The sequence below is a fragment of the Coffea arabica genome, chromosome 10c, assembly GCF_036785885.1.
Source record: "Coffea arabica cultivar ET-39 chromosome 10c, Coffea Arabica ET-39 HiFi, whole genome shotgun sequence".
Taxonomy (NCBI): domain Eukaryota; kingdom Viridiplantae; phylum Streptophyta; class Magnoliopsida; order Gentianales; family Rubiaceae; genus Coffea; species Coffea arabica.
The window spans coordinates 15,581,730-15,601,044 of NC_092329.1; the positions used below are offsets into that span (position 1 = coordinate 15,581,730).

Consider the following 19,315-nt stretch of genomic DNA (forward strand, 5'->3'; position numbering starts at 1 on the left):
CCTCTCGTCAAGCTTTATTCATTTACCGGTTCAGATTTCAGATTTCGTTTTCGTTTGGTAATAGCTCTCCATACCCACTCCTTTGACAGTTGTAGTGTTTAGGGGTGATTTTATAGTAATTTTGCTTGGTTGGTGGTGGTGATATAATTGTCATCCGAATATTTTCGGGTAGACTTGTGTATTCCTATTATTGTGATTGTGGAGATTTTGATTGGACTAAGTCCCGTGATTTTTCCAATTTGGATTTTTCACGTAAAAATTCTGGTATCCTGTGCCTTTTATTTTTCTTACATTTTATTATCACTGCTGATATTATTACTTGGTGATTTGATTTATTCCTATTTTAACTAGTACTCGAGGAAAGAGTTATATATCCTGGGTTTACTTTGATCTTGTGTGCCTGCACTAGTACTCATTTCCCAACAAAGTATTAATTATACTTATGGATTGAGTAGAGCAGTAATAGCATTCATGGCTCTTAAAAAAGAAAAATAAAAAATGTGCTATGACTAACAAATTTAAGAATCTTATCCATTTCCAAAATGTTATTTCATTTTCACAAGATTCTTTCTTCTTGATTAGACATTGTCGTATATAATGTGCTCAACTAAGCTTGTAAGTAGGTTGTTAATCCATTTTGCTGTTACAATATAAATTATAAGAAAAGGAAAGAGGAGAGAGAATGAGGGTAACAAGACTAATATAACAGATGTCAAAACTAAAAACTCCATTACACTTTTTGATTTCGAAGTTCAACTGTATCCCATAATAGTGGAAAGGCAGCTGGAGCTAACCTAATGCTATCACTTTCGGATGTCCATGAAGTTTCAGAATCAGCTATCAACACATCTTCACACTCTCCTTTCTTGAACAATTGGCTGTGACCAGTGTAGAAATCAAATTTTTGTTAATTTTTAATATTTTTTTAAATTTATATTTATTTTTTTACATTGTATAATTTTCTCATTTTTACAAGTTTGTTTTAGAAAAAAAAAAGAAAAATTAGTTTTGTAAAATAAAAAAATAATAAAAAAGAGATAGTGAAGACATCATGATGACCAGGGTCATCATGATGCCTCCCATAATGATTTCTTTTCTTTTCTTTTTGACCAAGGCTCTCAACGGAACAAAAGGAGGGAAGGAAAGAAATGTTTTGCAGAAGAAGCCCCTGGCTCTCAACAGATGAAGGAAGGAGCAATGAAGCAGAAAAATGGCAGAGAACTCCCCACCTTTCTTTCTCAAAAAAAAAACACATCTCTCGGCTCTTTCCCTCACAGAACAAAAAGAAAAAATTCTCTATCTCTTGACTAGAGCTCCCAATGGGAAAAACAGAGAAAGAAAGCAGAGAAGAAGAAATTTGCAAGGGAGGCCCTCATTCCTCTTTCTCTCGGCTAGAACAGAAAAGAAGGAGACGAAAAATTCCCTCTCCCTCTGCTGTTTGGCTCCCTCAATTTACTCTCTCCTTCTCTGGACTTCCAGAGAGCAAAAGAAGCATAAGAAGATAAAATTGCAAGAGGCCCTTAGCTCCAACGGACAGAAAGGGGGAAGAAAGACAAATTTTCTCCCTGACTCACTCTCGCATCTCTCCCTCTTACGGACAAAGGCTACGGATAGAAAACAGAGAAGGGAAGGAAAAAATCTCTCGGCTCTCTCTCTCAGATTCTCCCTCTCATTTTTTAACAAATAAAACACTCACTCCCAGGTTTTCTCTTGAACAGGGCAAGAACAATGAAAACGGTTAAAGGCTCGTAATTTCATCAAATTTTAGTCAAGAGATTACAATCGTCATTGAGGTACTTATTATTTTTTTTTCCAGTTTTTTCTTTCTTTAATTTATTAAATTAAATACATGTTTTGATGCTTGTTTATCCCTTGGTTTTGTTCGTTGTTGCTACTGATGTTGTTGAATTTTTGGGGAAGCCATGAATAAACATTAAGAAAAAAAATGATTTCTGTGAATGCATGTTAATTATTTGAAAAATGCCAAAATAACAAAAAACGAATTTTAGGGGATGTTTTGCTTTATTTTAGCCTTTTATGTTGTTTTCTTGTCAAATTAAAATCGTGTTTGTATTGTAAAAGTTGTAAGGAGTGTTATAGTATATTTTTATGATTTTTGGTAAAATATATGGTGTTTTGAAAAATAAAAGCTGCTCTGTCTTTTGCTATTTCAGCCACTCTTGGGTCATTTTTTTTTGTAAAAACTGATTCAAAAAATGGAGCCTACGCGAAAAATTGAGTGAGGGTGTGTATTTTAATAATTTTTAGTAATAAAAAACAATCGTCGGCAATTGATGACCGGTGGCGGTCTATCACTGGCGCAGCCATGGTTGCAAACTGAAGAAGTTTCGGATGGCCCAGCAAGAATAAGAAAGAAACCAGCGAAGAAGATGAAGGCTTTGACATTTGCATGATAATCTGGAAAATTTGCAGTTTGGCCCCCCAACCTTTAGATAATTACATTGTGGCCCAAACGCTTTTGTAATTGAACCAATCATGTCCCTATTGAGTTTTTTTTATCTTCTTTTTCATATTTTAAGTGCATTTTTAAGCATGTTGTTTCTATGATTTGGGGTATGATTAAGTCTTAATTTGTCTTAGTGAATTTATTATCTTATTGGGCTTGGTAAAATAATTGGAATTTTTGGACTGAGGTTTGTTTGGTTGGGTTTTGGTATGAAATCTGGTTCATTTTGTTGGGTTTTAGGAAATGGGTCTTGGCTTATTTTTATGGATTTTTGCTTGGGCTTGGAAATGGAAGCCCACTCTTTTGCATTGGGTTTGTTGGATAAAAGAGTTAGGCTTAGCCTGCTCCACTCCTTTGGGTTTTGGTTAGGCTAGGAGCTTTCGGCCCAAACAAATAAATAAAATGGCCCAAGTGGCTTGTTGGGTTAGGAAGACCAGAAACGAATTTGCAGAACAGTTCTTGTACATTTGAGTAATTATATTGTGGCACTAACTACTTTAGGTTTTTTTAATAAGATCCCTATTTTAATTGCAAATAGGTCCCTTAACTTTATTTTTCTTTAATTTGGCCTCAAAACTTTATTAATTTTTACAATTAAATCCTTACTTGTTTTAATTTCATAGACATGGTTTGTTTACCTTCATTTAAGTGCCTCGATTAATTCAATTTCATATTCATCCCCCTTTTTATGTGATTATTTGTTACTTAAAGTGATGTCTTGACCTTTTCTTTATTTTTGGAGGGTAAATAAGTAATTTTATTTCATTAGGGTACCAATTCAGGGAAGGTACACTCTTTCCCTTATTTTTGACTTTATTTGACCCTACGTGCCCTATATGACTTTATGTGCTTAATTGCATGCCTCTTGAATGTTTTTATTTATTTATTTACTTTTTTTAATTTTGTATATTTATTTTAATTTAATTCGAAATTATTTGGGAAGGCAATTAAATGTCACAATTGTAATAATTAGGTATTTATTTTAACTATTTATTTTATTTCCCCTTTTAGATTGTAGTAGGCCCTTCCCCTAATGTAATAGTTAGGGCTTGTTTGCTTTATTTGCTTATTGTAATTTGCATACTTGCTTGCTATGTGTTACCGCTTTTCTTAGGATATTTGTATCTAGATATTATACTTATGTGTTATGTGCTACGTGCTCTTATGTGTTTATTTATTTTAATTTATACTTTATTTGTTTACTGTGTATTATAAATGCATGACGTCACCACACTAGTCCAATGCTAGTTGTGGCTTCTCCCTCCGCCCACTTGCTAGCCCAACGCTAGTAAGATTTTTTAGAAATTGGTTAGTCCAATGTTAGACCCATAGATTGTTCATGCATTAGATTCATTTGTGTGATATTCATTACATTTTCATGCATATTTTTATTCTAAGATCTTTTCCCATTTGCATGATATTTCCTATTATCTATTATCTCCCTATCCTGCCCTTCCTGGGTAGCTCAGCCGGTGACCACATGCGGTAGTGTCCCGTAGGTCACCGGTTCGAGTCCCAGTAACGAAAATGGGGTAACCCAACAACCCGAATAAGGGTTGGGGCCTGAAGTGGGGTCAGGTCCTTTTTTTTGACAAAAAAAAAAAAAATTATCTCCCTATCCTCCATATGTGTTAATCATATCATTTAGAATTGCATTTCATTTAAGAATTTGTGAAATAAATTAGTTCATTTGCTTGTTCATATTATGAGAATTATTCTTTGAACATGGATATGAGTGATTGTAACTCTTTAGTTTAAATACCCCATTAATTCTTGTATAAGAAAATTATGTCACGAGTTTTTGTCTCTCATACCCATTATGTTTCATTTCCTTTTTCTTTGATCACTTTTACCTATGTATATAATTTAATTATCTTTTAATTTCATCATTTGCATACTCGTGACCCCTTCAAGGAATTATTTTGGCCTTTGCAATCAATGCGATTGATATCAATTAAACTTTTGAATGGATATTTTGTCCCCTTCGATATTTTATTTTTAGATTTGCATCCATGTAAGAAACATCCAAATGTGATAAATTTAAGGGTTAGATTAAGAAAATTTTGACTAAACCACGCAACTAACTTAGACTAGGTTGAAAGGGTGCCTTAGGTTTGAGTTAATCCAACATTTGCTTTCCCTTTCTTCAACCGTGACTCCCGAACTCATTTTCTCTGTTTTCAAAGATTTGAAGTTGCCGAAAAGGGTTTTATTTTATTTTATTTTATTTAAAAGTAATTTTTGGGTGACTTGGTACATCCAAACTCAATATCAAGTGGCGACTCTTATTTTTTTTTAAAAATCCTTTTAGACTAAATTTTGGACCCAGACTGTCGTATTTTTAAAGTCCCATTTTAGGTTCTTTTTCATTTATTTTAAAATAAAATCACTTCTTTTATAAACACCTTTTATTTTCCCATCGCGAAAAATGGGGCGCGACAAACAGTTGAACCATTTGCCGCCCTTTTGACGTTTTCCAACTCAATGGCTACCTCCTTCATAGTTGGCCTGTTTTTCCCATTCGAGTCTAGGCATCTTTGAGCCAGTTTAGCAACAGCCATAATCTCTTCCTCCATGCTCTCATCCAGAAGTTGACGATCAAGAATACTGTCAACACGATTTTCATCCAGCAGGGTCACAAACCTTTTGGCCAAGTTTAAGTGACTATCTTCTTCTGATTCAGATGATGATATGGGATTTTTTCTTGTCAAGAGCTCAACAAGAACAACCCCAAAACTGTAGACATCACTTTTATCGGTAAATTGGCTTGACTGAAAGTATTCCGGATCCAAGTAGCCAAAAGTACCTATAACAAGTGTAGTTGTACGAGTTTTATCAGCTTCAATGGACCTTCCAAAATCCGATACTTTGGCTATGTGCTTCTCATCCAAAAGTATATTGTTGGACTTGATGTCTCTATAATAGATGGGAATTAAGATAGCTGAGTGTAAATATGCCAATGCTCCTACTACTTCACTTGCTGTTCTTAGACTGAAGTTCCAAGTGAAGGAGAATGAATCATCAGTCTGATTATGAATGAGTGTCTAGGGAAATCTTTGTTAAGCCTGTTGAAAAAGTCCACTTTGTTTGGAGTATTTAAAATCATACGGCGTGGAAATATTGGGCCCTTTAAGAAGTCGGTGCTGCTGGGCCATGGCATTTTGATTCTATGACGAGCCCACCTTTTTAACCTTCTTTTTCTCTATTGAAGTTTGGAGTCTTCCTTTAGATCAAAAATATTTTTTTTTCCTTCTCTTTTGTAAAGTTTGAAATCTTCTTTCATAGCCTGCTTTTTTAACCTTCTTTTTTTCTCTTGTAAAGTTTGGAGTTTTCCTTTAGATCAAAAATATTTTTTTCTCTTCTCTTTTTGTAAAGTTTGAAATCTTCTTTTAGACCAAAAATCTAAAGTGCATGTACATTATCGGTAGTTGTTCTCCGTATGTTTTCTATAAAATAAAAGAATAAAAAAATAATAGGTGGGCAGATTACAATTTTTTGTGCCATAAATTTGTCCGCCGTAAAATCTAAAGTGTACGGACATTATTTTTGTGCTGTAAAATGAAAGAATTAAAAAAAAAGGGAGGGAGGGAGGAATCAAATGGTCTACAGCAGTCTATATATTTCTACAATTTATATTGAAGTATCACCAGGGCAGAATGAAGTTATATAGTGGGTGCTGGCGAAATTGGAACATATTTTGGTAATACGTACCAAAATGATGCGGTGGAAGGGAGGGAATTTTTTCCCCCGTTTAGAAACGGGGTGGGGGGCGGGGTTATACTCCCCAACTCCACCCCCACCCCGCCAACCGTTTGGAAAACAAAAAAGATATATATATATATATATGTGCATAATTATATATATATATATAATGATATTATCAATTATACTACTAATTATACATGTCTATTAATAAAAATTATTAAGTATTTATATTAAATTTATTAATACATTTATATTAAATTCCCAACCACACTTAATATAATAACACTTTTTTCTAATAATTTAGTGATTGTATTTGTATCAAAGGTAAAAACTTGATTATTTTAGTTATATTTGTTTTATCATATTAGATTGTATTCAAATAACTTTTGTTTAATTATTTTTATGAGTTCCAATTGTGAAGTTACAATGAATAATAATTTGATGATATGTTGATATTTTAGTACTTGATTATTTGATCAAATTTAATTATAATGAAATTATATAATAAATTTTTTTAACCCCATGGGTGCCTTCGCGGAGGAAACGGGGCCGGGCAAGGCGGGGGAAGCGAGGGCGGGGGATGGGACGGAGTGTGGGGAATTAATAGGGATCCCTCCCTCACCCGGCTCCATTGCCACCCCTAGTGATACAAGTTTAAAGATGCAAAGTGGAGTTAGTCGTATTTTTCTTTTATTTGATGACAATAATTGCATTCTAATCAGATAGGCCGCCAAATTAAAGTAATATCCATAAATTCTAGCTCTTACATAAAGAATTGCTTTCCTGTCGGTCTGTCTTATTTTTCTTCTTTGACCCATTCCCATTTTCCAAATATATTTTGCATTTGCAAGTTGCAACCACTCCAATTATTGGTGCTGTGCTAATATGTATTCTACTCTTTTTGTTGTGACTACTCACCACTTGGCAAATGCTTATTTGACTCTTTCCAACAAATTGACAAGATTTATGCGCTAATGTTTACTTAATTCCATTCTTCTTACATTTGGGTTTGAATTCAACTAGTAAAAAGAAATAACAACAACAGTTAAGAAATAAAAAACTAAAATCGAGTGCAGGCCAGCAGATTTAAACGCTAATATTGCTTCTTTGATTCTTAAAAACTTTACAAAATTCAAGGAAGAAAGGGGTTGACTGGAATAATGAAATGTTGAGAAAGGGGTAAACACTTCTTGATCTAGTGAAGTTGTTCTATGACTTCGCAGAAACCTGAAGTTTGAGATGGCTTCTAGTTCCATTAATTCAGTCTTAGCTAACATCAAGCCTTTGTTAGATAATATAGATGACTTGGCAAATATAGATCCAGAGTTGGTGAAGAAAGAGAAATACAATGAGGGGCTGAAAATTGTGAAGCTTGAATCAAAACTTGTGAGAACTTTTCTTCTGTGTGCAAGAAGATGGAGCCTCGATGGATGGAAGGATGCAAGGCTTGAAGCTTTCTTGTCTAGCCTTCAAGATGCTGTTCTCTATCATGCTCAGGCCTTTTGTGCTCTAACAGAGGATGGAATCTCCTTCAGCGATCATTTGGACCAAGCGATCCTTGATTTTAGAGCAAAATTCAGCTCTTTTGACATTGAAATCAGCACGATGTACTGTAGTTTGCGGGCTTTTGTAGTGCCTTCCAATCTCTCTGCTTTGATAGATGAAGTACTAGTGGAATTCGTTGACTCGCTGTTAGAGAATCTGGTGGATGTTGTCAGCCCGATTGAAGCTTATGATCGAGGTTTGCATAAGATAAAGTTCGAAGCCCTCCAAGAGAAGTTAAAATTTTTGAAGGATTTTGTTCTCTTTGCAACATGGCAAGGTGTCGAGTCTAGTCTGTTGAAAGATCCCACGGCTGGCTTGCAAGCTGTGGCAGTCCAGGCAGCGGACCTCTCTTACAGTTGTTGGTTTGACAGACTATTTGATAAAAAAGAGTGTAATGAAATGCACTCTATGATTTCTGAACTGCTACAGGACATCAAGCATCTTCATTCCCAGTTTCACGAGAGTTGTATCCAGGGCTTAAGAAGTTCAAAATTATCAGGTTCATTGCAGACCTTAAATCTTGAGAAAGATATGTGTATAGTTGGGGATTTTGCTGATTCCCTCACAGGTATACTTTGGGAGGTTTTAAACCACAACACCAGCTTTGTGGTTGCAAAGCAAGATCAGATGCAAATGCTGTATGATGGACTCAGATTCTTGAGAACCATTCTCAAAAAGCAGCAGGAGAAGTTCAGTGGGTTACACCAAAAAATGATGGATCTTGTAGGAGCTGCAGTCAATGAGGCTGGAATTTTGATTCTTTCACTTTCTGCAAATGAAACAGGAGGAGGCCTGCCCAAGGATGTGGATCTTGGATTTTCTGATTTGCTCCAGAAGATTAAGCTTATTAGATTGGTAACGTCAACTCTCAAATCTCCGGGGACCAACGGGCTTGGCTTAATAAAGTTTCTTCTAAAGAATCTGACGGAACTCGCGGAGCTTGATTTCCTTGCTCATTCAAAGGATAAAATCTGGACAGTCCAGAAAGATTTTGTATTCTTGGGATCTGTTTTTGAGAAGATTGCTGAGCAGCATAACAAGCATGAAAAGCTCAAAGCTTTCTGGAGTCATGTTATTGAGGTAGCAAACAAGGTAATGTTTGTCATTAACTCCTTTGATCTTTCTCCTCTGTCCTTTGATAGCATATTAGAAGAATTATTGCTTATCAAGACTGAGGCCCTTGAGATTGATGAGACCTATGGCTCTGAAGCCCAGAAAGTTGTCAAAACTTCTAATTATGTCACATCACAAGGAATCATCCCAGTACTGAATAATGGTGCAGTAGGTTTCAAAGATGAGACAGAAAGAATAATTAATCAAGTTAGGCATGGATCAGAGAAGTTGGACATCGTATCCATTGTGGGCATGCCAGGACTTGGCAAGACAACTTTAGCCCAACGAGTGTACAGAGATCCTTCAATTATAAGAGACTTTCATATTCGGGCATGGTGCAATGTCTCTCAAGTATATTGCATGAAGGATTTGTTGCTTGAGCTTTTGCGTGGCATTAATCCTGATGTTTCTAAGAAATACTGTGACATGGATGAACAGGACTTGGCTCATAAGCTTCTTAATTCCCTGCAGAGATATAGGTACTTCATTGTCTTGGATGACATATGGGACATTGATGCGTGGAATATCTTGAAAAGATCATTTCCAGATGATAAAAAGGGAAGCAGAGTTCTCATAACAAGCCGACAGTATGAGGTGGCTTCACAAGTTGAACCTGACCGTCTTCGCCAATTCACTGATGATGAGAGCTGGGATTTACTACAGAAGATGCTCTTTCCCACTGAACCTTATCCTCCTGAACTATGCACAATTGGGAAGCAAATAGCAGAAAATTGTGGTGGGCTGCCTCTCACAGTTGTGATTGTGGCTGGAATTCTTGCAACAATAGAACAAGATGGGTGGAAACAATTTGCAGAAAGGATGAGTGCAAGAAATGTTAGTCTCACAGAGCAGTCAATGAATATGTTAGAGTTGAGCTATAGGCATGTACCTGACTACTTGAAGCCATGCCTTCTTTATGCTGGAGCATTTCCACAGGGCCAAGAAATTCCAATTCAAAGGTTGTTGCGGTTATGGATTGCTGAAGGGTTTGTTAAGGAAGTTGAGCAGAAGAAAGTAGAGGAAGTGGCAGAGGACTACATGATGGATCTGATTGGCAGAAGCTTAATTATAGTTTCCAAACAAAGATCCTTTGGTGGCGTTAAAACTTGTCGAGTTCATGATTTGGTACGCGAGTTTTGTGCAACAAAAGCCAAAGAAGAGAATTTTTTTCAGTTTTTACATGGTTATGAGGGGCTTTTTACTTTTAGCGAGTCATTCAATACAAGAAGATTGTGCATATACTCTAAGCAAGAGCATTTTGAGAAGTCAAGGCTATTCTGTCCTCAGATACGTTGTCTAATGTTCTTTTCTCATGGTGATGGGTACCCAAGAAAGTACTCCGATAGCTTGTTCATCTTTCAAATCTGCAAACTTCTTAGAGTGTTAGATTTGGGACAGGTTTTCCTAGGTGAAAATTTTCCAACTGAAATAGAGGTGCTTGTTGAGTTAAGGTACTTGGCAATCCGTGGTATGATGCAATCCATCCCATGTTCAATAGCCCACCTCTCCAATTTGGAAACCTTTATTCTCGATGTCTATTTGGGTGATGTTATGTTGCCGGAGACAATCTGGAATATGACGAATTTGAGGCATCTATGCATCAGTGGTAGTTCCGGTGACATTAGCCTGGCCAAAGACGTGCATGAAAACTCCTCCATTCTGTATAACTTGAGCACTTTCTCCAATCTGTTGCTTTTCATTGATCCAAGCATGGAAAAGATATTGAGAAAGTTCCCAAACATTCGTAGGCTAAAATGCGAACTTTCTGAACCGGAAGATCCAGTTCCAGATTGCAGTAGGATTGTCACAATGAACTTTCTAAGTCAACTAGAATCTCTTAGTCTATCTCTATATTTCACTGAACAACGACCTATTCAGTTTCACTTTCCAGTTAACCTCAAAAAGTTGACTCTCTCGGACTTCTCCTGGAGTATGATTTCCGTAATTGAGGAACTATCCAATCTCGAGGTTCTCAAATTATTGGATGATAGAGCAGATCAGGGGGACATATGGGACGCAAGCGAAGAGGAAGAAATCCCAGAGGAAGAAGTCGGGGAGGATTTCCATGGGGAGGGAGCTGATGAGGAGATAAGATGGGACATCACAGAAGAAGTTGAATTCCCCAAACTCAGAATCTTAAAATTGTCTCGCTTGAATATCGTCTGGTGGACAGGATCAGGTGATCACTTTCCACGTCTTCAAAAATTAATATTGGAGCAGTGTTGGAAATTGAAAGAAATTCCTTCTTGTTTGGGGTCTAATTCACCTCTAGAAATGATTGAGATTCGCTGGTGTCCGCCTTCTGTTGTAAGCTTAGCAGAGGAGGTTAAGGAAGGACAGGAGGAAATGGGATACGAGGACCTGCAGATTCTTATCTCAGCCAAAGCAGAATAGCATAGTATCACATTTTCATTTTTCAAGTGTACCTCACATTACATGTTAACTGTAAAAATCATTCTATCAAGTCAATTCGTCCAAAATGCATTACAAAATCAGGTCATCTTTTCATTGTAATCTACCTTTCTCAATCTTTTTCTGCAACAAAACTGTAGGATTATTGCTGAATTGGAAAATCATTTAACACCTTGTACTAGGCCAAGCCTGTGTTACTGTGTGCCATGGTGGTTGCTGATCAGAAGGTGGAACAAAGAAAGAAAGAGGAAGTAGGAAGTAATGAAAGGAAGAGCAATAGATAAAATAATACTGTGAAGTAAAAGATGGGATACAGGAGAAGTTTCCCTGAGATGGTTTGGAAAACTGAAGAGTCCACTAAGTTTGTCAAACAGTTACTGTGTTGTAAAAATCAGGATGTTAAACTATTGTGTTGATATTCCTGTGTAACTGCTCAAAATAGATGAACATCAAAGAACAACATGGAATCAAGGTATAAGTTGCCCCCTGATTGTGATTAATACTTGGGAGTGAGGGTCAAAAGGAAGTGCAAATTGACCAAAATATGGGGATGAAAAATAAAATAAATAATTGAACCTTCTAAGTAGACAATTATCAGGCTGAGCTTCAAGAGAAGATACAGAATCTTGATGGCCTATCAAAGATTGAAAAGTAAAGAATTTACGACCACCGGAAGTTGTGTGGGGTAACAAACTAAATGCACTACAGCCACTCCATAGCTCATGTCTTATCTGCCCCAAAACCACTGCTTCAAATAAAAATTTATTCCCGGGACGAGGACCACAAAAAGATATGTACAACTGATAATTCCATGCTTCCAAGTTTTGGCTTTTTTAAAATCATAGAATTAACTCTCAGCCAAATACCGTTCCTGTCACTGCTAGAAAATAACATTTATGCCTTCTGCGCAGTGCCAACACAAGTAATTAAAGATTTCCAATTTTTTCTTTCCCATAATTTGTTTAAGCAGAATTATTAAGCCAAGCATTGAAACTGATGCGTCGGTCTACTTCACCATCCACATGCTTCTGCATCAAATAAATACTTTCACTATAGAAAAATAGTGGAAAATGGCCTATTTGCAACCAAACTATCTCAGCATTTGGTCTCGGAGATGTCACACCGAAAATCAACATTACTTTAGTCTGCTGAAGATCAATAGGAGATGGAAAAATTCAGTTGAGAAGGCAAGAATCACAAAGTTGAAAAGGCCTTCTGGAGAAGAAAGAAGGGTCGTTTGGAAGGTACATTGTCGGTCTACTTCGAATTCATCATCAGTCAATGAAGTGGAGCTGGCTGCAGGGCAGCTGGAAGTTGAAGGAAACACATGCTATTTATATAATAGAAGAGATGGATTTGGTTCTTTATTGAGTGAGCATGGATGGCATATAAGGAGGATGGTGGAGACAGATGAAGAGATGAGGAAAGTTGCCGGAGTTCAGGCTGAAGCATTCCATGAGCCAGTGGTTTTGTTCAATGACTTTTTCTTTGCATTCTTCCAGGTTTTTACTCCACTAATTTTGGTTATCTGTTGTTTTATTCACCTTTTCAAGGAGGAAAATCACAGAAAACGAAGTACTGCATGACTCAAATCATTAGCCTAGGTGAATCTTTTGCTCTCCAATTTTAGCATTAATCATCTTGCTGTAAGTTCTACAGAAAGAATGTTGCCATTTTCTATGTGTAATTCTACAGTTGAGATGATACTAAATTCTCAGTCAATTCTAGAAAAAATTGCAATTGACTTGACGATACATTCATGCAATTCTGCTTCTGATAGATGTACAGCAGAAGCAGACTTCTCAGTTCCATTGTTCATGTTGGTACCCCATTAGCTCCTCTGACTATTGTATAATCGATTAATGACAGGCCGAAGTGCTTTCAGGACTCTTGTACAGACTCAGAAACTCACCACCAGACAGGTAAAATGTGAGTAGTAATAATAAGATAAACATTATGGGTATGGCTAGGCTGGGCTAAGCTGGCATTTCTTCTATCACTAATGGATTTAAAGATGCATACAACGAACTATTGGAATGCATGAGCATTCCCGGACTTGGTAAATTTGAGCTTCATATTAACATTCAAGATTACATAGTCAGAGTTTCCCATATAAGTTATCTTACTTTTCATTGGTTTGGTTTCATTACCAGGTATGCCTGTCTAGTTGCCGAGCCTTCAAGGGATTCCTCTGGCTCTAACATGGATGATCTCGTTGGCGTTGTTGATGTCACCGTTTCGAGGGATGATGATGTCCTTCAGTACATCTCAGGAGCAGATGAATATCTTTATGTTTCTGGCATAGCCGTCTTAAACAATTTCAGGTTAATAACTGCAGAGCACCTTGATATCCAATCCAACAATCACTTGATATTTTGATAATTAGGAGAATATAATTAGAAATTATGCATAATTTACAGGAGGAAAAAAGTTGCAACTGCTTTGCTGAAAGCCTGTGACAGGCTTTGCAACCTTTGGGGCTTTGAATATCTTGTCCTGCGGGCTTATGAAGATGACTGGGGCGCCCGAGAACTGTACTCGAATGCAGGTTATAGAGTTGTCTCGGGAGATCCTGCTTGGTTGACTACCTGGGTTGGTCGAAGGCGGCGGGTTCTTATGATTAAAGAGTGTGATAATACTTAAAAAGCAGATTGATTGAGCCCTTGAATGATCAAATACCATAACCATTGGGATCTGCTACTCATTCAATGACTGATCTGGTCTTGGCTATTAAAAGATTGAAATCAGAATCGATGAATTAGAGAAGTTTGCTGACCCTCAAGAAGAATTGTTAAGCAGGAAGAGTTCCACAGACAGCAAAAACGCACAATCAATTTTCTTGGCTGTTTTATTAGGTGCATAAGAAAATTAGTTTAAACAGACTATAGACTCGACAACCTGCATTTTAGTGACTTGAGCTGCTTCCAGCTAAAAGGGCAATAACAGTTTGAGCACCATCCTGCAGTCAATATTTGATCTCCATTACAAGATTTCTTCGATTTCTTTGGCTGGTGGACGGGATCAGGCTGATCAATTTACATGTCTTGAGAAATTAGAATTGCAGCAGTATTCGAAATCAAAAGAAATCCCTTCTTGTTTAAGGTCTAATTCGACTCTTGAAATCATTTGACATTCGCTGGAGTCCTCTCTCAGCTGTAAGTTTGGTAGAGAAGACTATGGAAGAACAGGAGATTGTTACCTTTGGAAACTATAATAGCAGAATGTACTTTCTACTTTTCTATTTTCAATTGTTCTTTGCATTGATTACATGTAAACATGGTGAAATGGCTTTATCATTATCTAACTTTTCTCAATATATAATTTTATCACTATAAATTCATTATGAAATCAACCGTTAGCTCCTTATTATAGCCTACCTTGTCTCAGTCTTTACATTTTGCCACTGCCCATGATTGATTCCCAACAAAAAGTAGCACGAGTTCTGACATGGGAAGCGACTGCAAAGCTTATATTAGGCCGAGCCTGCGGTAGTGTAGTCTCCGCCATGGGGTGTATAGGGTTGCTAATCAAAGCCAAAAGGAGTGGGGAGAAAGAAAAACTCGAGTGAATTGGAAGTTGAAACACAACAAAAGGAAAAGGCATTGGAGGAAATATACGACTATGAGGTGAATTATAGGAGTCGAGAGAGGCCGTTTAGGGAATGCTGCGAAAAATGAAGTTATAAGACGAGTCCTTAAACTATTTTCATTGTCTCAAATTAGTCCCTCATTTATTTCAAGTCTCAAATTAGCTCCTTAACAATAAAAAGTATTAACTTTTGATCGATCAGTCCGTCTCTGCCATTAAAGCTGATGTATCTAAAGGCAAAATTGGATTGATCAAACAGTGAAAATCAACTGAAGAAACAAATTTTGACATTTTTTTTTTATTGTTGAGGGTCAATTTGAGATTTGAAATAGATCAAGATCAATTTGAGACACTTGAGACATTTTAAGGACTCCGTAATAGTTTGGCCCATAAAATACCATTCCAATGCCATTACAATTTGTAAAAAGAGATTAGATAAGGGTGGCAGTGTATATAAGAAATTCAAAAGAACATTATTAGAAGCATAAAACAAGACGAAGGAACCAACAAATAAACACAATTACAAACCTCCATTTCCCTTCCTAACGTCTCAAATTCCACCCTTACACTATTTTGAAAAAAAAAAAAAATTGCATACCGAAATTGCTAAATGGTATGCCGAACCAAGTATCGGCGATCTTTAGAAGATTGTTGCAAAAGAAAATTTGTCATAGATCGTACAGCATACAAATGCTATTTATGCTATAGAAAAAGTAGGATTTCATCAAAGAAGATCCGACAAAATCCATGAAATTAGAATTAAGGATGAACAATCCATGTTGTTCTTGATAATTGCCCCCAAGATCGATTTGTAGGCTTGATGGAATCTTTCTATCGGTGTCTTTCACTCCAGCTAAACGGTGCCAAATGATGAGTCCTCAGATGATGTAAAAGGATTGTAGTAGCTGTCCAGCTTAATCTCTTGTACGGTATACCAATGGATAGTGAAACTATCTAATCAAAGACACCAACATTATCATATCCAAAAAAAATATATATATATATATATTTTTTTTTTGCAAGACCAGAAAATATGACGACTGACGAATCGCTTTGAAATGAGAACCTTTTGTATTTTTTTTGGTGTCAAATACAAACTTAAAGGACTTCACTCAGACCACATAGAGAATGGATCAAATTAATTTGACGAATCCCAAGTTATGCCTGTTTTTTATTGCTTCAAAATGCTAGCTATTACTAAACAAAGGCATTTTGTAAAGCACAATATATACCTGTCCGACTCCTGAATGTACTTGGGACGACCCAGATATAGGAGTGCAAACTTCCACAGTCATGCATATGCTTGGGCGTCCAGTAGTGAAGTGGCCCAGGATTTTTATTAGCCAATTTGGTTGGTCGTGTGGTCGTGGACAACCGATATGACGGAGTCCAATGAATCAACAATAGAGCAAAGTTCCATGAATCTACTCCCAACAGGGAGAAGAATCTGAGTTGTTGATGGGTGATGATAGTGGGTTAGCTCTGATTCCATGTGAACGAACTTAAACTTCCATTTCAAAATGAATTGATAATGAGTGGAGTGATACAGGATTTTTATTATTTTTTGGGTCAATCATCAGCTCTTATTCCTACTCCTACTTTAATTAATATGTTCGGGAAGAGTCCAATTTGGTCGAAGGGAACTAGAGAGAGGTTTTCCCACCCCTAAACAAAAATGGTGCACTATTACAAACTTTCTGGATTTTATTATAGGTACAGAGGTTTGAACTCCTACCCTATAGCCAAGCCCACACCTTATGTTTCAGTTAGTGGCTAATTCACCTAAGGGAGTTGGTTCAAGATCTTTATTAGTAGGTATGGTAGTAGGTCAAGTACTCTGAAAAAAATGGTAGCGGGTGAAGTACTCTCAAAAAACTATCTTACCAAATCCTAACTTGCATATATAAGTTTTTTACCAAATCATATCAGGTAACTCTTTGGATTTTAACTTCCATTACCAAATCTTCTCACTTTCAAGTTCAGATTATTCATCGAGCACACTCTGCCCACTAATTTGAATAATTCAGAAAAGGTTATTAACGATTATCAAACTAAAATAAATTATTAACACATTATATTAAATTTTAAATTTTGGTAGAGTGATATAACCTACATGAGAGGAATTTAGTATTTTACTAAGGGTAAAATATTTGTGTTATATATATATATATATATATATATATATATATATAGGATAAAAAATTTCAGCGGCCATTAAACTATTGCTCATTTCCACTTTTGACCATCGAACAATATTTCGTCACAAATTAGCCACTAAACTAACTAGTCAATGCAACCATGGCCATTTCATCAATTATTGCTCTAAATCTACAAAATAATTAGAACACGTGTCAAAATGCAAGGGTATATTTGTCCACCACGATTATTTTTTGTCAAAACATGGTTCTGATCATTTAATAGATTAAGAATAATAATCGATGAAATGGATACAAGTATGCTGATTAGTTAGTTTAGTAGCTAGATTGTGACGAAAACTTTTTTGATGGTCAAAAATCGATATGAGCAATAGTTTAATGGCCATTAAGATTTTTATCCATATATATATGTATACATATGTATATATATACACATACACACACACACCTATATCTATGTCTATGTACATATATACACACACACACACACACATACATATACATACACATACACATATATATTATGTATACATATAATATATATATCTATGTGTGTGTCTATACACCTATGTGTATGTGTGTGTGTATATATAGACACACACACACACACATATATAGATATTTTAATCTCCATATATATATATATTATATATTACAACATATATAATATTAATATATATACGACATAAGGTTGATTTTTCTTTGACGTCTATCAATATTTAGGAAACTACTCTAGTCTTCTAGAATATTTATTCAATTAGAAAAGATTTAGCCCAACATATATGCTTCCATACCTTTTCTGATCTTTGACCAAATAATTTCCGGCTTGACGAACTCACCACCAATGGAGTTCCATGCCGATCTCAACAGGAACGTAGCGACTAAAGAGTCAAGCAGCGTCTCCGCTCGCCTTCACAAATTATCAGCACAACCTTAGTTCGTTTCCCACACTAGGTGTATTAAGAAATAAGTAAGGAATTATGAAAAGACTTTTCTTCTCTTATTGATATAAACAAGAAGAAGTACAAGAGGTTATCCTAATATTGATAGACTATTACAAACTATTTAGAACATGAATATTTATGCATGTTAACTTGATATATAAAGGATTGGAATCGAAATAATGAATTTCAAAAAATTCAAAGCACTGTCTGATAGACTTCTAGCAGGAACAATCATTAATGGAGTATTTTCCCCGCCACTATAAGTTCTAAAACCCTGCTTGGGTGCACATTCAAGAGTTTTATTATAACGCGGAGTCCAATTGCTCTTCTATAATGAACTTGTTTTTCAGAAAATCCTTTATATTCTTTTCAAGCCTTTGGCACAGAAATTTCATATTGATCAGCTTTAGCTACTTGAATAAAATGATATGCTTCAAAAAGATGGTTTCCTTCAAAATTTGGTCCAGCTGAAAAATGAATAAACAATATCATAAAAATCTACCAATTAAAATTGGAATTGATATATCTAAACAAATGCTTCAGTTTAGGGATGGCAACGGGGCGGGGTTGGGGCGGGAGACCCCTCCCCCATCCCCCGCCCCGCTGCCTACAAACTCCCCCCGCCCCCGCCCCATCCCCCGTCCCCCGCTCCCCCCGCCCCGTCTCCGCCCCGCCCCGCTTTCCTCGCGGGGCTAATAAAAATTTGTTATATAATTTTATTATGGTTAAATTTTAGCAAATAATCAAGTACTAAAATATTAACACATCATTAAATTATTATTCATTGTAATTTTACAATTAAAACTTATAAAAACAATCAAACAAAAATTATTTGAATACAATCTAACATGATGAAATAAATATAACTAAAGTAGTCAAGTTTTCACTTTTGACACAAATATAATCACTAATTCATTATTGTGCTTGTGCTTTTTTTAAGAAAAAAAATGTTATTGTATTAAGTGTAATTAGGAATTTAGTATAAATGTATTAGTAAATTAAGTATAACCAATTAATAATTTGTATTAGTATACATATATAATTATTAGTATAATTAATAATATCAATTATATTATATATACTGATAGACATTATATAATACATATAACTAATAATATCATTATCATAAGTTTGTAACTAATTAAATTATATATTATATATATAATTATATACATATATATATTTTATATATGAATATTTTCCCCCCGCCCCCTCCCCATTAGCCCCCCGCGGTCACCCGCCCCCATTGCCATCCCTACTTCAACTTTCTAAAGGAATAGAAAATCCTATTATTATTCTCAATACATATTTATTTAAATTACCCGCTCTTTATTTTCATAATATAGGAATTGATATTTTACCAGGAAATAACTTCTTCCAACTAT

At 35.8% G+C, this 19,315-nt stretch overlaps 3 protein-coding genes and 1 long non-coding RNA gene across 4 annotated transcripts; 3 read left to right on the plus strand and 1 right to left on the minus strand.

Moving 5' to 3' along the window:
• Positions 1-1,147: 1,147 nt before the first annotated feature.
• Positions 1,148-4,055, plus strand: LOC113714520 (uncharacterized). The gene is made up of 2 exons (XR_011822274.1): positions 1,148-1,793; positions 2,325-4,055. It is a non-coding gene; the product is annotated as an uncharacterized lncRNA (long non-coding RNA).
• An 820-nt stretch (positions 4,056-4,875) lies between these two features.
• On the minus strand, positions 4,876-5,622 carry LOC113713957 (wall-associated receptor kinase-like 1). Its single transcript, XM_027237758.2, has 2 exons — positions 5,576-5,622; positions 4,876-5,458 (listed from the first exon to the last, which is right to left on the minus strand). Exons 1-2 carry the CDS (start codon positions 5,620-5,622, stop codon positions 4,876-4,878), a joined length of 630 nt encoding a protein of 209 aa, XP_027093559.2.
• Positions 5,623-6,770: 1,148 nt separating this feature from the next.
• LOC113714519 (late blight resistance protein R1-A-like) lies at positions 6,771-11,344 on the plus strand. The gene is made up of 2 exons (XM_027238404.2): positions 6,771-8,809; positions 9,302-11,344. Exons 1-2 carry the CDS (start codon positions 7,412-7,414, stop codon positions 11,222-11,224), a joined length of 3,321 nt encoding a protein of 1,106 aa, XP_027094205.1. The 5' UTR covers positions 6,771-7,411; the 3' UTR covers positions 11,225-11,344.
• Positions 11,345-12,099: 755 nt separating this feature from the next.
• LOC113713598 (GCN5-related N-acetyltransferase 10, chloroplastic-like) lies at positions 12,100-14,546 on the plus strand. The gene is made up of 4 exons (XM_027237355.2): positions 12,100-12,744; positions 13,112-13,164; positions 13,396-13,566; positions 13,663-14,546. The coding sequence occupies exons 1-4, from the start codon at positions 12,313-12,315 to the stop codon at positions 13,883-13,885; spliced, it is 879 nt and encodes a 292-aa protein (XP_027093156.1). The 5' UTR covers positions 12,100-12,312; the 3' UTR covers positions 13,886-14,546.
• Positions 14,547-19,315: the final 4,769 nt, after the last annotated feature.